This window comes from Mustela nivalis, assembly GCF_964662115.1.
Source record: "Mustela nivalis genome assembly, chromosome: 8".
NCBI lineage: Eukaryota > Metazoa > Chordata > Mammalia > Carnivora > Mustelidae > Mustela > Mustela nivalis.
Genome location: NC_139027.1, coordinates 101055762 through 101071233, shown reverse-complemented (window position 1 = coordinate 101071233; position 15472 = coordinate 101055762). Strand labels below are relative to the sequence as shown.

General features: G+C 45.9%; 1 protein-coding gene across 1 annotated transcript in view; it reads left to right on the top strand.

Moving 5' to 3' along the window:
• SLC24A3 (solute carrier family 24 member 3) overlaps window positions 1–15472 on the top strand; it is a 486207-nt gene that overhangs the window by 468642 nt on the left and 2093 nt on the right. The window contains exon 16 of the mRNA XM_082743162.1: window positions 12155–12220. Within this exon, the coding sequence (XP_082599288.1) occupies window positions 12155–12220 (66 nt within the window). The remainder of the gene's footprint in view (window positions 1–12154; window positions 12221–15472) is intronic.

The following is a 15472-nucleotide window of genomic DNA, read 5'->3' as shown; positions in this document are numbered from 1 at the left end:
TGACAAACCATAAAAGATGCTTAATCATAGGAAACAAATGGAGGGTTGCTGGAGGGAAGGGAAGTGGGGGGATAGAGTAACTGGGTGATAGACATTAAGGAGGGCACATGATGTAATGAACACTGGGTATGATTTAAGATGATGACGAATCATTGGACTCTACCTCTGAAACCAATAATACATTATATGTTAATTAATTGAATTTAAAGATTTTTTTTTAAAGGGAAGGAGACAACTCCTGACCCCCACGTTCCCATCCTAGAAGTCCCACAGGTATGGTGGCAGCTAAAATCCTTGCTGCCCTAGGCCATGGTGCATTATATTTCTACAGTGGGTTTCTGACTGAAGGTTGGAGGAAACATTCTGGATCCTTCCATGAGGATTACATGTTTATTCAGTCCCTGGGTCCCCACCTGGCTTTCACCAGGACCCCTTGGCCAGCCCCCAATTCCAGACACATTTGAGGGGCATCTCCATGTAACCTCATGACACGACACAGAACTCACCTGGAAAAATAGTTTCAGGTTCATGAAAAGGCAAACTTAAGGGTTTATTTGCCATGAGCATCTTGCCTTCCCTCTTAACCTCCAGCTTTTCCTGGGAGAGAGGCTTCATTTCTGGAAGGACACCCAGGGGCCTCCTTCCATGTAGCCTGGCAGTAATCCATGACATCTCTGCATCTCTCACATCAGAAGCTAGAAGACTGCGTGGGTTTAATAGACTCTCCTGCCCTCCCAACGGACTTGCTGACAATTCTGAAGCAATTTTTCCATCTCTACTAGATGGAACTTCCAAGTCATAATTACTGGATAATTACCATCAAGACAGCTGTTTTGTGCATACTATTATGTTCAGCCATTTGATAGGAATAAATGCAGTTTTACAGATTTTGACATTTCTTAGTACTTGTGGTTTGCTCAGAAGCCAGTTAGCTACCTAAGTGCCTGAAACATATCTGAAAGTCAGAATTTGGAAAATGAGCACTTCTTGTCCTGTTTTTGTGATGAATGTCTGTTCTACATGCTCTAACAGACTTAAGAAAGTCACCAAGCAGGCTCCAGGAAGCCAGGACAATACTCAGATCTCTGAGCTAGGGCTTAGAAATGCAAAATGAATCCACAAAGTAATAGAGGGAGAAAGAGACTTTTTTTTTTTTTTTTCCTAAGCCAAGAGCCCATCTAACTCCAGAATCCACAAAGGTAAAAGGAAGAGGTGATAAGAAATATTCTTTTCCCATCCTTCCTGCCCAATTCATTCTTTTTCTGACACACATTAACTGAATGCTTACTGTGTGCTAAGCTGGTAACCCCCATTGGGGAAGCGTCAGTGAGCAGGCCAGACACTGTCCTATGCCCTGGGGCTGCAGCATCTGGAAGGAGACAGTTACACAAGCAATTCCAAAACAAAGTGTGATTCATGCCTTCCTAAGGTTGGTTGTGTGGGAGTTGCACAGTATATGGCAGGGGTTGGGGACCTCCAATGCTTGTAAGGAAGTGGTGCTTATTCTGAGAATCCAAGATTATCAGGAGTCAAGCAGGTAAAGAATGTTAGAGGAATAGTTTTTAGAAGAGGAATATCCAAAACAGCTTCACACACTGAAGGACCTGACGGTGACAGCTGGGATAGGGGGAGGGTGTGAGGGGTAAGAAGTGGCAAAGTGGAGGGATGAGTGGCCAGGATGAGTTCAGAGACAGAGAGGGGCCATGTGCTAAAGGATAGGGGAGCTAGAGTCATGGCAGTGGAAAATGAAGGAGATAAAGGAGGGAGTGGTGTGATTGCGTGTGCCTTTTAGAAAGAAGATTCTGACTACTTCATAAAGAAGAGGTCGGAGCCAGATCAGACTGATGACAGCAAGATCAGTTATGAGGCATTTGCAGGAGAGAGATAATATAGTGAACTAGACTAGGATAGTTGTATAAGTTAGCTATTCTACCATAATGCTGTGTAACAAACCATGTGCAAACTCAGCAGCCTGCATACATTATCATGTATTTCTCATTCATGCATCTGTGAGGTGACAGGTGTTTGGCCAATCTAGGTTTGGCTCCAAGGTTCAGATGGGGCTCTTCCTTGTGTCTCTCATCCTCTTTGTACCAGTGACTTCCTGAGACACATTCCTTGTAGGATCAATGCACAAAAGGTCATGTCAATGATAGAAGTACCTTTCAAACCCATGTTTGTGTTAAATCCACTAATATCCCATTGGCTAAAGCAGATCACATGGCCAAGCCCAACTCCAAGAGGCAGAGAAATGCCTCTGCCCACCATGAGGCTGTGGAAAGGGGGTGGACACAGAACTCTAGTACAGGGGAGAGGAAATGAGACCAGTGACCTGCTCTTCCTCAGTTGTAGCAGTAAAGCAAGAGAACAATGAAAGACACCAGAAGAAACTGCAGAATAAAATTCAGCAGGCCCTAGTGGTTGCTTTATCATCAGCCCTAAATATCTGTTAATGGGGAGGTGAGATATTTAGGTGAGCCCTAAATATCTGTTAATGGGGTAAGATAAGGGTCTGGTCATCCAAAGATTTTGTTGACTGTTGTGAAAAGTTTGGGTTATATTCTAACTGCCGTTGAGGATTCAAGCAAGGTAGAAGCATGATTCACTTTATGTTTTAAGATCATATTTGATTCTGTTTGGAAATGTATTATGAGAAGGCCAGGAAAAGGAAAAGAAGTTAGGGAGGTAACAAAAAGATCCTGGTGACATGGGCTAAGGTAGTATGAGTATAAAAAGGAAGAAAAAGAGGGGCACCTGGGTGGCTCAGTGGGTTAAAGCCGCTGCCTTCAGCTTAGGTCATGATCCCAGGGTCCTGGGATGAAGCCTTGCATCGGGCTCTCTGCTCAGCAGCGAGCCTGCTTTCTCCTCTCTCTCTGCCTGCCTCTCTGCCTACTTGTGATCTCTCTCGCTCTGTCAAATAAATAAATAAAATCTTTTTTTAAAAAAGGAAGAAAAAGATTTTCAAAAGAAATGACAAGATTTTCTGATGGCTGTTTGGAGGGGATGAGAAAAAGAAAAATTGAAGGTCACCTCTGTGTCCTTTATGGAGATGGGAAGACAGGTGGTGGGGTGGGGAACATATTTAGGAAATATCAAGGGGTCCCTTTAGGACAGATTAAGTTTGATATGTGTGAGGGTCATCCAAGTGGAGAAAGCAGATAGACAGCGAGATAAATGTGCCTGACTTTAGGGGTGAGGTCTCAGCTGCAGGCATAAACTTGGGAGTCAGTAGCTTTAAATGGTTTTCAAAGCATAAAGATCATAAAGGAAGTAAATGTAGCTAGAGAAGAGAGCCCAGAACTATATCCTGATGTTGGGTCAGGAAAAATAAAAACATCCAGGGAAGAAGACTGAGGAGCAGTCAGCCAGAAATGGCGGTTATGGCTCCAGGAGAATATTTCAAGGGTGGAGTGGCCACGTACATCAAGGTTTTCCCTGAAGAGTTCTTCTAAGACCAACCATCAGCCAACCACCTCCTCCTCCAAGAAGGCTGCTCCCACCAAATTTACTCCCTCCAGAATCACATGGGACTGTCATCTCTGGCATGCAGAAATTGAATCTCTCTCAACGAGTGCTTCCTGGCACCCAGGTGTGGGCCCATGTGGAATAAGTCCATGGGCCAGTTCTTAAGTGCCTTCCACATCATTCCTTCTCATCTTTAGTAGTAAGCATTCCCACATCATTCCAACGCCTGGCACTGTTCTAGCTGCTAGGACCATTTTCCTTTGTTCTGAAAATCCCTTCCCAAACCCTCAGAGGACAGTGCGGCACTGGAGCCAGCTCTTATGTCTCTGGAGAAGAGACTGAATGGCTTTTTGTAACCCCGCCTTCAGCGAGGCCATATTGGTGGTTTATACCCAGCCAGAGCAGACTGTTCCCACCATGCAAAGCAACAAAATGCCAGAATGCCACTAACAGGGCCAGTCTACGAAACTGTTCCCACAGCATCTGGATAGCGAATTTGGGGATAGTTTGCAGACATCTTACTGAATGGTTCTTCTTGATGTTGTCCTAGCAGAGTTCCTGGGAGCTACAGTGATGCTACCCAATCCCATGAACACAAGCTTTGCTTAGATTTCAGGCACTGTGTCAGGAAAATGAGGTGATATTTGGGGGAAGGCAGTGTCTTTACAGGTCCCCTATGGATGGGCTTACCTGAGTTGCCTAAGGCCTGAAGCTTATTCATTTCACTATCTGAGTTTAGATTCCCCCAGAAACCATTCAGTCCTGAGACAAAGGTTTGCGTGATGTGGGTGTTGGGGAGGAGTGGGAAACTCCAGTGGGGGATGAGAAGGGGGATGGACAGGGAAGGCAGCCAACCAAAGTAATAGTGACCGGAGCGGAGTCCCTGAGTGTGAGACTCTAGGAAATGGTATGCACACCCATCCTAGAATGACCCCATCTGAGGGGCAGGGGAGCTGTGTGGTCATGCACTCACCCCGAGAGTCATTGATACAGCACAGTTTGGCACTTCCAGAGTTTGGAGAAAAAGCTCTTCAGGCACAGACACTGGTACTGGCTGTGGAGAGGTTGCTTGTCCCAGAAAAATCATGAGAAGGGACACTAGGACATGGATGGGGTCCCAGAAGCATCTGCCACAGGGATCTGTGGTTCTTAGAATTTATTCAGGACAGTTTCAGAAATGATAAGCAGGAAAGGCCAAGATATAACCTTTGAGGATTCTTAGTGGGCAAAGAGAACTCTAGCATTTTCCCTGCGCCCTGCAGGGTGCAAGGAAGAGTCTAAAATTTACTGTTGGAATTCCAATTCTCAGTCTACACTGATCCCTTACCAGCTCCCTGGCCTTTTATGATGTTGTGGTTTATAAGAAATACACGTTTGATCTTCATCCCTGTTTCTAGCACAGAGCTCCTAAAACTTCTGGAATTTTCCCAATGATGAGAGCTATAAGATGTCTTTTGTTATGTTAATGAGGTGACTTTCCTATCCCACCTAAGGATGGGAGCTGGTGACCAGAAGAATCAACCACATGATTAAAAGGTTGAAACTTCCAGTCCTACCCCGACCACCAGGGAGAGGAGAGAGGCTAGAAGTTGAATCAGTTGCCAAGAGCCAACTATTTAATCAATTCCCTATGCAGCGAAGCCTCTCTACACACCCAGAAGGATGGGGTTCAGAGAGCTTCTGGGTTAGTGAACACGTGGAGATTTGGGGAGAGTAGTTTGCTTGGAGACAACATGGAGGCTTTTCTCCCTTTCCCCATACCTCACCCTGTGTATCTCTCCCATCTGGCTGCTCTCATCTTTTTATAACACACAGTCATCTAGTCAGTAAAATGTGTTCCTGAGTTCTATGAGCCTCTCTAACAAGCTAATCAAACCCAAGGGGTGGGGGTGGGGGTGTCCTTGGAATCTCCAATCTGTAGCTAGTCCATCAGAAGCACAGGTGATATCCGGACTTGTGATTGGCATCTGGGGGCGGGGAAGACAGTTTTGTAGGACTGAGTCCTTCCCCTGTGTGATCTGATGCTTTCACTGATAAATAGTGTCAGAATTGAGTGAAATTGTTGGGGCGCCTGCGTGGCTCAGGCGGTTAAGCATCTGCCTTCAGCTTAGGTCATGATCCAGGAGTCCTGGGATCGAGTCCCACCCACATCAAGCCCCATATTGAGTCCTGCACTGAGCTCCCTGCTCGACAGAGTCTGATTCTCCCTCTGCCTCTCTCCCTGCTCATGCTCTCTCTCTCAAATAAATAAGTAAATAAATTATTTTTAAAAAGAAAAAGAATTGAGTTAAATTGTAGGACATCTATCTGGGATCATAGAAATGCTTGGATGTGTGGAGAAAACCCACACCCACACACAAATGGGAATTGGTGAGCAGAGCATCAACTGTCTCATCTTTACATGGGGAAAACAAAACCTACCCCCCCATCTCCAGAGTCGCCACTAGAATTCCACACTCTGTGTTTGTGAGAGTCCTCTGGATGGGACCGGACACATGCAGATCAGCTGATGAGCTGTCACCAGAACACCTCTTCTCTCTAGGCGTATTCACTTTCTCACCTCATTTAATTTTTCCAGGAAGGAGATTCCTGTCCGGTGATATTTCACAACATCAAACCAAGGCTAGACACATCCATTTGGAGCCTACACCCACACAAATGTTCAAATTACCCAAATCTGAAAATGCAAAGCCACATGCAGCATGCATTCCAGGTCATAAATAAACTAGCAAAAATCCAGGGGCTCCTTAGTTTTCCTATAAGAATTCCTCTGAATGTGGGGAGCTGGCCTCAAACCCTAGGGAGATTTTAAACTATAATATGGGAAAGTCAGAATCTTTGAGGCTGGGGATTTTGGATCCCTTAACTGGGTAGGATTTAGGGAACTCTTTATGAACCCTGTGCACAAATAAACTAGGTCTGAATGGGCATCTGTGTGTGCATTAAGATGAAAAAATATATGTGCATGATGGGCTCAATTTCTGTTGACTCGGCAACCGGCCAGCCTTCTGTTTTCTCTGCAGCAACTACCATGAGGGAATTAGAGAATGAATTCACATATTTTGAAGGCAAGAAATAAGAACAGTGTTCAGTGTCAGGGCAGTTGTGCCTTGAATGCTCTTGGGTGGGCATTGCCATGGAGATTTGCTGCATTTGCACTTCGTGGACCCTGCATCTGCGTCTCAGGAAGCAGGGAAACCATTGTTTAGAACAACACTATGCACAGCTAGAGCTCCAAGTCTTTTGCAAAGGTAGTCTAGAGATGAGAAGGGTCCGTGCTATTGGTGGCTTAGCACACCCCAAGAAACTAGTTTTTGAGGGGGTTGAGTTAAATATGCTGCCCTTAGGGAAACTTACTGGGGTGATGAAAATGTTTTATAGCTTGCTGAGAGGTAGGTTACATGGGTACAAGCATTTGTCAAAACTTAGCCAATAAGAGAGATTTGACCCTTTACTATATGCAAATTATACCTCATTTTTTTGTTTAAAAGAAACAAAACTATTTTGATGTCCTCTCACTGTTTTGCTTAAAAAGATCAGCTTAAAGCCACTCCCATGTCGGTCTCCTCATCCAGCTCTGAAATCTTGCCCCATGCCACTCAGCCTTACTGCCTCCAACATGCACATGCACCCTATATGTGTACAAACACACCCCACGTGTATGCACACACATGCATGTACTCACGCACATGCACAAGCACACACACATGCTCAGCATCACCCACAGATGTTTATTTAAACTTAAGTACAGTATATGTAGACAAGCGGGGAGTTAGGTGCTGGGTGGAAGAAGGAAAAACTGAAGACCAAGCATCTGCCTCAGAGCAGTGGGACTGGCTGGAGAGGAGGGAAGGCTACACAGACAAGGTTGGGAAGTGATCTGCATCAAAAGTGGAGCTAGGGCCAGCGAGGGCTCAGTGAACTTGGAAGATTCAAAAGGACTGAGGGAGAGATGGGCAGAATAGAGCTGAAGTTGAGTAGGGGGTACGCAACCCATCTGACCTGACTGAGGTTCCAAAAGGGAGACAGCAGTGTGCTAAGGTGAGGAAGGTGAATCTCTCCTGTTTGGAGAGGCTCCTAGTGCCCAGCTAGAGAGACAGGATGCTGGGATGTGAAAGAGCATGTTTGAGGTCCCAGAAGACCCCCCTGGCTGTCTTCATTATCTTCATTCCTGCTTCTCCTGTGGGTGACAAGGGCCTCTATAGGTCTCTTATCGTTGTGTTTGTGAATTATAAAATCAATGCATGTTGATAACCCCAAACTAGATGAGAATAACTAGATGAGCTGTGATATATTTTTGCTGTTACAAAAATAAATGAACTATTGATGTAATGAAAAATACAAAGGAAATGAAGAAATACTTTAAAAATTCTGCTGAGTAAAAGAATCCTGATGTAAAAGAACACACATTATAGGGCTCCATTTATAATGAACTTTCTTGGACAGGCTAAACCTAGAAGCAGTGACTTATCTTGGGTGAGACTGATGAGGGAACAAGAGAACTTTCTGGGGAGGATGGAAGTGCTCTCTACCATGGTTACAGTTTAGGTTTAGGTTACACAGGTATATGCATTTCTCAGAAACTCAGAAACTACTGAGCAGTATAGTTATGATTTGTGAATTCCACCATATGGAAATTGCATCTAGAAACAAACGACCTGTGAACTATAATGGTTTAAAAAAATGGTGTAATTCTTTCAACTTTTCGGAATGTTTGAAAACTTTCATAATAAAATGGCAGGTGAAAAAAGGCTACATGCATTAATAAAAAAATAAAGTGGGGAAAGGGGACAGGGAATGTTGGATAGGATTGCATTGCTTCTGGAATACTATCTGGAAATGGCAGCTGGGGTTGCCCTGCTCCCAGCCTCTCTGTGAAAAGTACACCCTGCTCCATTTCACTTCTGCAAAGGAAATGGATTCATCATCTCTTCATTGGTTACATACAGAAGCATGTGGTCTGTGCTCAGCCTTGTGCAAGGCAGAGGATAAAGTCAGACATGGTCCCCACCCTTACTCTGTTTGTCATCTACTAAGGCTTTGAAGAGGGGACTCGTAGGTGGTGAGTTTATAAAAGAAGCAGCCAGGGGTACCAGAGAAGGGATTAGGCAGCTCATGGGTTGAGTGGAGAATAATGGACCAGACACATTGAGAACTCACTATACACTTGGTCCTTTTCAAGCTTTTTAACATGGATTAATTCAGTGAGTCCTCACAACCACCTCATGAGGTAGAAATTGTATTATCCCCATTTTACTTCTCAGAAAACTGAGACATGGGAAGTTAATTCACTTGTCCATGATGATACAGAAAGTGGGTGACCGAACAAGGATTCAGAAGGGGTTTGGTAAACTGGATCAGGAGCCCATGCCCCAAACTAGGGATCAACAGACATTCTGGAAAGGGCAAGGGGGGAAATATTTTAAGCCTCATGGGCCTTATGGTCTCTATGGAACTTCTCGGCTCTACCACTGCAGAAGTAGACAATATGCAAACGAACGAGCTGAGCTCCAATAAATTTCATCTACAAAATCAGGCAGTGGGCCAGACTCGGCCCATGGCCCATAGCTGGCCACCTCTTGCCCCAAACCATCCGTAGTCTCCAGTGATTGGGAGATGTTCAAGTTGGACCCAGAGGCAACTGAAGGAACCCTAATTCCTGACTGCCATGTCTGTGTGGAGATGAGGGTTCAGATAGCAAGAACTCAATACAGGCTTTGAGAGCCCAGGTCTGTAATGAATGTAAATACAAAAATTACCTCTAGATGCATGTGGCAATCTGTTACCAAAGGATGACTGCAGAGAAAAAGGTAATAATGTGAAATATACTCAAAAATTCCACCAAGTCAGTTGTCTTTAGTCTTTGGAGCCAGGTTTAGAATTTTAGAAGCACCACTCTTTGAGATTTTATGTCAATGGAGGAAGAATAAAGTTCCAAAGCTCTAGCTGAACATGATTGATTTTGAAAAGATAGAAGGCTTGGCCAAAGAGAAGGTACCTGCTTAGAGCCTAGCTCTCATGGCTCTTGGTTTCCAAAGGGCAGGAAATCACTTTACTCAATTCTTCTTGCTGACAAGGATTCAACCCTAGAGCTCAAAGGATGAGCTGGGCTGTGAATACATTGGCCCCGTGCTTAGCAGAATCCATGCATTGTTGACAGATAAGAGCTCAAAAGGGTTTCTGAGTGTGTGCTCACATCTTCAGGGTAAGCCCAAGGCCTGCATGACAGAGACAGCCCCTGTAGGCTCTTCTTCATTCTGCATAGGAGCTGCCATCTTGCTCTGGGGAGCCCTGCCCCTGCCCTCCAACTCTGGCCAGGTACATGTGGGATTATCATAGGTTCAGTATGGACAGAATACTTTTTCAGTGTTCATGCTATACTCCTAGATATTAGCCTTTCTATCCCTACACAACTGCTGAAAGGAGGAAATCTTTCTATAGGCAAATCAAAGGTTTGCAGGAAGATAAGCTACCAGCTGGACAGGGATGGATCCGATCCTTCGTGGTTTTTTTGTTTTGTTTTGTTTTGTTTTAAGATTTTATTTATTATTTGACAGACAGAGACCACAAGTAGGCAGAGAGGCAGGCAGAGAGAGAGAGAGGAGGAATCAGGCTCCCTGCTGAGCAGAGATCCCAGGACCCTGGGATCATGACCTGAGCCAAAGGCAGAGGCTTAACCCACTGAGCCACCCAGGTTCCCAGATCCTTTGTTTTTTTACATGAACTTACCCAGGTTAACCCACTGCTTTAGTATCACAGAGATATGATTTGAGTCCTTTGCTCTTCCGAAGGCATTTGGTGGCTAGGAATAATTTCCAGTTGGGGTTCAGTCAATGGTTGGCTCACACGGATTGTGCCAGCAGGAGAGAGGGACTCCCTCTGTGACAGAACATTGCATAAGAAGATATGGTATGTCCCTGGATCCCCACACAAAGGTTTTGACTGTTAAGGGCATGGAGTTTCCTGTCACCAAAAGGTAAAGTGAACACACCCACCTACAGAGACACCCCCATGTTCCCATACCTACACCCCAGGGGTGAACTGGTAAAAGGGTGCCAAGAGGCACCTTGAACCTTGTCAGAAGGGCCCCAAACCACTTCTAGTAATAGTCACCACTCAGTTCTCTAATAAAATGATCAACCTGCCTTGTTTTTCCTTCCTGTAGGTACAGGTGAGCCTTTGATTCCCAGAAGAACAGTGTATGTTGGTCGGGGCTCTGTGGTCCCCAAGCCTCTATGCAGATAAGATTTTCCAAGAGAACTGGTGAAAATGAATGTCAAAGTCCTAGCCCCCAAACCTGTGGAGATCAGAAGTGGATTTAGCCTCAGTACCGGCTCAAAGTTCTTAAACTTTCTCATACATCAGGATCATCTGGAGGGCCCCATCCCAAAGTTTCTGATTCAGGAAGTCTGGGTGGGGACTGAGATTCTGCATTTTTTTTTTTAAGATTTTATTTATTTATTTGTCAGAGAGAGAAAGGGAGAGAGAGCAAGCGAGCACAGGCAAACAGAGTGGCAGGCAGAGGCAGAGGGAGAAGCAGGCTCCCTGCCAAGCAAGGAGCCCGATGTGGGACTCGATCCCAGGATGCTGGGATCATGACCTGAGCCAAAGGCAGCCACTTAACCAACGGAGCCACCCAGACGTCCTGAGATCCTGCATTTCTAATAAACCCCCAAATGATGCTCGTCCAGGGAGGATGCTTCGAGCATGGCTACTCTCAGGCATACTTCCTATTTCAGGGTAGACGACCTCATGACCTTTGACCTAGGTCAAGGCAGAAGGGACATCTTCTCTACACTATGAAAGAAACTTTGTAATCTTTTTTGGCCAGGTGACCTCTAAATATTCTCTACCTGCCCTACCCAATACCTCAGCCACTAATCACATGTGGCTCTTAAAATGTAAATCTGAATTAATTGAAGATAAGATTAAAATTTTTGTTCAGCTGGACAAGCCACATGTGCCTAATGGCTGCCATATGGGACAACGCAGATACAGGACATTTTCATCATGACAGAAATTTCTGCTGGACAGTGCTATCTTATAAGAATTCCAAAAATTGTTTCTCTCTTTCTCCTCAGTGTTTGGCAGTTCACTCACTATCTTACCCTGAAAGACAAACAAAACAAAATCCTTTTACGAATACCAGGAATGGAATGTTAACTCTTTCCTCTTCTTTGCTTGCTGACAAGAGCAAGATTCACCCATCTCTTCCCATCCAGTCTGTGGGCAGTTCACAGACAATTGAATGCAAAAGAGATAACAAGTTTAGTAATACTTTTCAAAATATTGCTCCCATCCCTCAGTGTCACGAGATTTACCCTAAAAGTTGTATGTCAAGAAAGTGCGTGCTCCCTGGAGGTCAGGTCCACAGCGAAGTGTTGTGGGCACCAAGAATCAGGCTGCACACCACAGAGAATTCAGGTGGCCATGGAGCACCCCAGTGGACCCTATCTCTGGAGGGTAGGATGGGGTTGGACTGAGAGGGGACAAGACAAGGACGCCCCTGGCTGTCCTAGGAAAGTGCACACCCCTGCTCCCAGCAGAGTGGCAGAGCATGGCTGTCCAAGCTCCCTTTTGTTTGTCGTTCTAAAGGAGAGATTTGGACTGATCGCCACTTAGATTCGCTTCAGCCCCTGCACTGAGCAGATGCCTTTTTAGAAGCCTAACTGCACATCCTTTCTTACAGATACGGCTGAACAGCAGAGGACTGATCTACTCCGTGGGCTTACTCCTGGCCTCCGTCTTTGTCACGGTAGGCTACAGCTCCTTCCCCTCTCGAGTTCCTGTGACTCCTCTCCCCCCACCCCCAGCCCCGCCTTTGGGTTCTTTGGCTACAGAGTTTGTTTGGACACCAGATGGGCTTGGCCTCCGGGATGAGAACAATTGGCCTACAGATGTCCCATCTCCTTCATGGCTGTTTTCTTTAGAAGTGGATCCTAGCAACTCACTAGAAAGCCTTCCCTCTGTATGAGAGGAGCCAGCCCTCCTCTGAGAAGCGTGGCCCTGCCTCATGTCAAGCCCAAGCCATTTTTATCAAAAGCAAAGGAGAGATCCACTTTTTCTACAAGATTAGTCAAGAGAAGGGTAGATTCCAATTAATTATCTGTTCCAGGTTAGTAAGCATCTCCATAAATCCATGGATTTGACCAACATTCAGAGACTAAGAATACAGTGTTTTACTGAAGTGTACTTTGATGCCATTCTGCTGTCTTGGCCATTATATCTACTTGTATAATTTGATATTCCAACTCAGCTGTTATGTTTTGGTGGAAATCGATTTGCACCAACACATGGACTGGTCCACATGAAGTATCCATTAACATACAAGTAGGCAGTTGAATTTTCACATTAGAAAACATTGAGATGCAGTGTGTTTCTTCCTGAAATTTTCAAGGAAACAGACATTGAATTACACTGGCATGTGAACATCCATATGCTAGAGAACAGGAACTCAGAAGATCAGGCAGGAAGCTGGAGGTCATTGACAGGATCATGCTGTGAGTCAAATGTCAAGGATTCACTAAGGCAAACACAGCCTTACACAAAAGTGGGAATCTATGCAATTCTTTGTTCTGTAGCTTAGGAGTTTCTTTGGGTCTCATGTGACCTAGGCTTATGATACCTGTCATAGCCACATATTATGCTCATTGCTTTGCATACATTTTCCCATTTGGACCTCACCACATGCCCATCAAGTAGCCGCTCTACCAGCCCCATTATACAGATGAACATCTGAGACCGCTAGAGGAATTGACACCAAATAAATGAAGGGGCAAGCCATCTGACATCAGAGCGCATGCTTACAGCTACACTTATACAACCTGTAGGAGATGAGCCTAGCCTCCACCTGGGATATTGAAATGGGGTTGCTAGAAGATGGAAGAGAAGTAGATTTGTCAGCAGCGGGGGAAGAGCAATTTCAAACATCTTGAGCTTTCAGTGCCTGTTGGACACCCAAGGGAGAGGTCAAAAAAGCCACTGGAAAGATGAGTCTGAGTTCAGGAGAAACATTCAAGCTGGAGGCCCCAGAACGTGGATGGTATTTAAAGATGTGCAATTAGATGCAGGCAGCAAGGGGGTGAGCAAGGACAGAAAAGAGAAGAGGCCCAACATCTGAGACTTGGTGCCCTCCGGAGGTCAAGATGATGATAATAAAACAGCAAAAGAAACAGAGTAGCAGTTAGAGAGGTAGGAGGAAAACCAGGGGAGTCTGGCATCTGGAAGCCAAGTGGAGAAGGTATTTCAGGGTGGAGGGAGTGATCGGCTCTCTCAGGGAGATGAGTCCTGAGTACTGGCCGCTCAGATTAGCGATATGACATTATTGGTGCTCTTGGTGAGAGGGTGGTTTTGTGGGGCAATGAGACAGAAGGTTAAGTAGAACAAGTTAATGGAGAATGGAAGGAGAGAAATTGGACAAAGTGGTATTTACCACTCTTTCAAGTCATCCTGCTGTAAAGAAAAGAGAGAAATGTCTATCCAGAAAAAATGTAGCTGTTTTTTTAAGAGGGGAGAAGTAGCAGGATTCTTTTATCCCAGTTGGAGTAATCCAGAGGTGGCGTGGGGAGGGGTAGTTTCTGGGGCCATGTCTTGAGTAGTAAGGGAGGTGGGCTTGTGTACACATGTGGAGGAGTGCACCATGGACAGAGCCGTGGGCCTCGGGTCCTCACTAGCAAGAGAGAAGGCGAGCAAGTGGGTCTGGTGGTGGGAGCTCTGTGGATGGGAACATGGTCATGTGCTGAGAGTGAAGGGGGAAGAAGGGGTTAAGGGGGTCTGAGAAGAGAGGAAAGGCTGGAAACAACCATGCAAGAAAAGGAGAGAGTGCGCACTTAGAGAAATGTGGGAGGATTGCCATTAATGGCCCGCTTGAGATTTGTGGGCTTGAATTTAAAGGGAGACCCTTCGGCATGGCCAGGCATTTTCCTCCAGCTTGGGTCAGCAGCACAGAAGGAATGTGGAGTCCCTGGAAGCTGGGCTCAAACCCAAGGCTGGGGCTTCACCGACATCACCAGAGAGGCCAATGAATGGCAGTAGATGCCCAGGGATGGTTCTAGAAATTGCTGGTGGGATTTCGGCAGAGTAAGGTGGAACATGGGTGGGTCCAGGGGATGGTGTGCGGTGGAATGGTGGTGGTAGCAATGAGTTCTGGGTCCTTGCAGGTCTGTAGAGTTTCAGGAGGGAGGCTTCCAGACGGACTAAGCTGGAAAGAGGAGATGGCAGTCAGAGAGTGGGATGAAGGACACTGAGAGGATAGAGTTGTTCCTGTTCTTACTCATCGCCGACTCTCAGCTGCAGAAGCATCCTGCAGAACCTGTCCAGTGGCCTTTGCCTGCACCTGCACTGACAGTGGCATTGGTCATGTGTGGGTGTGGAGCCCATGACATGGGGCTAGTGCAACTGAGCAACTTAGTTTTTAATATTACTTATGTCCAGATTTGGGTGGCCACATGAGACTAGCGCCGGGCAGGTGCAGGGTTGGAGATGGGGTGGAGGACAGGTGTTGGGAAAATCCTCTCCATGGACCATGAAATTGTGGGGAAGGAAGTTCGGGTGCTGTAGATGGGGAGTGGCAGTGAGTGGGACTCAGGGATCTGAGGAAAGGGGAAGGCAAGAGGTCGGGTGTGCAGTGCAGACTGTAGCCAGATGAGATGGAGTGTGACTGTTAGAAGGCTTTAGATTCCAAACTGGGTGTTTTGGGGAAAGCAGCAGTGAGGAGCAAGGGGTACAACTACCTTGCCTCCAGGCATAGGAATGGAAGAGATAGTGGCCACCACCTGCCAGGAGATGCGTCCTCAGGAAGAGCCAGGGGCTGCTTGGGGACAAGAGGCTGAAGAGAGAACAGGGGCTGTGGGCACAGAGCAGTGCTGGGTTGAAGTTCAGGGTTAGTGTGGTGGCGGCAGTGCCTGTGTCGGTTGGTCCCATTGTTAGGACTTTTTAAAGTTGTTTTAGAGTTCTGACTTCCCTTCTTGATTTTGGTGCTCTGATCTTCCAAAACGTGAGCGATGAG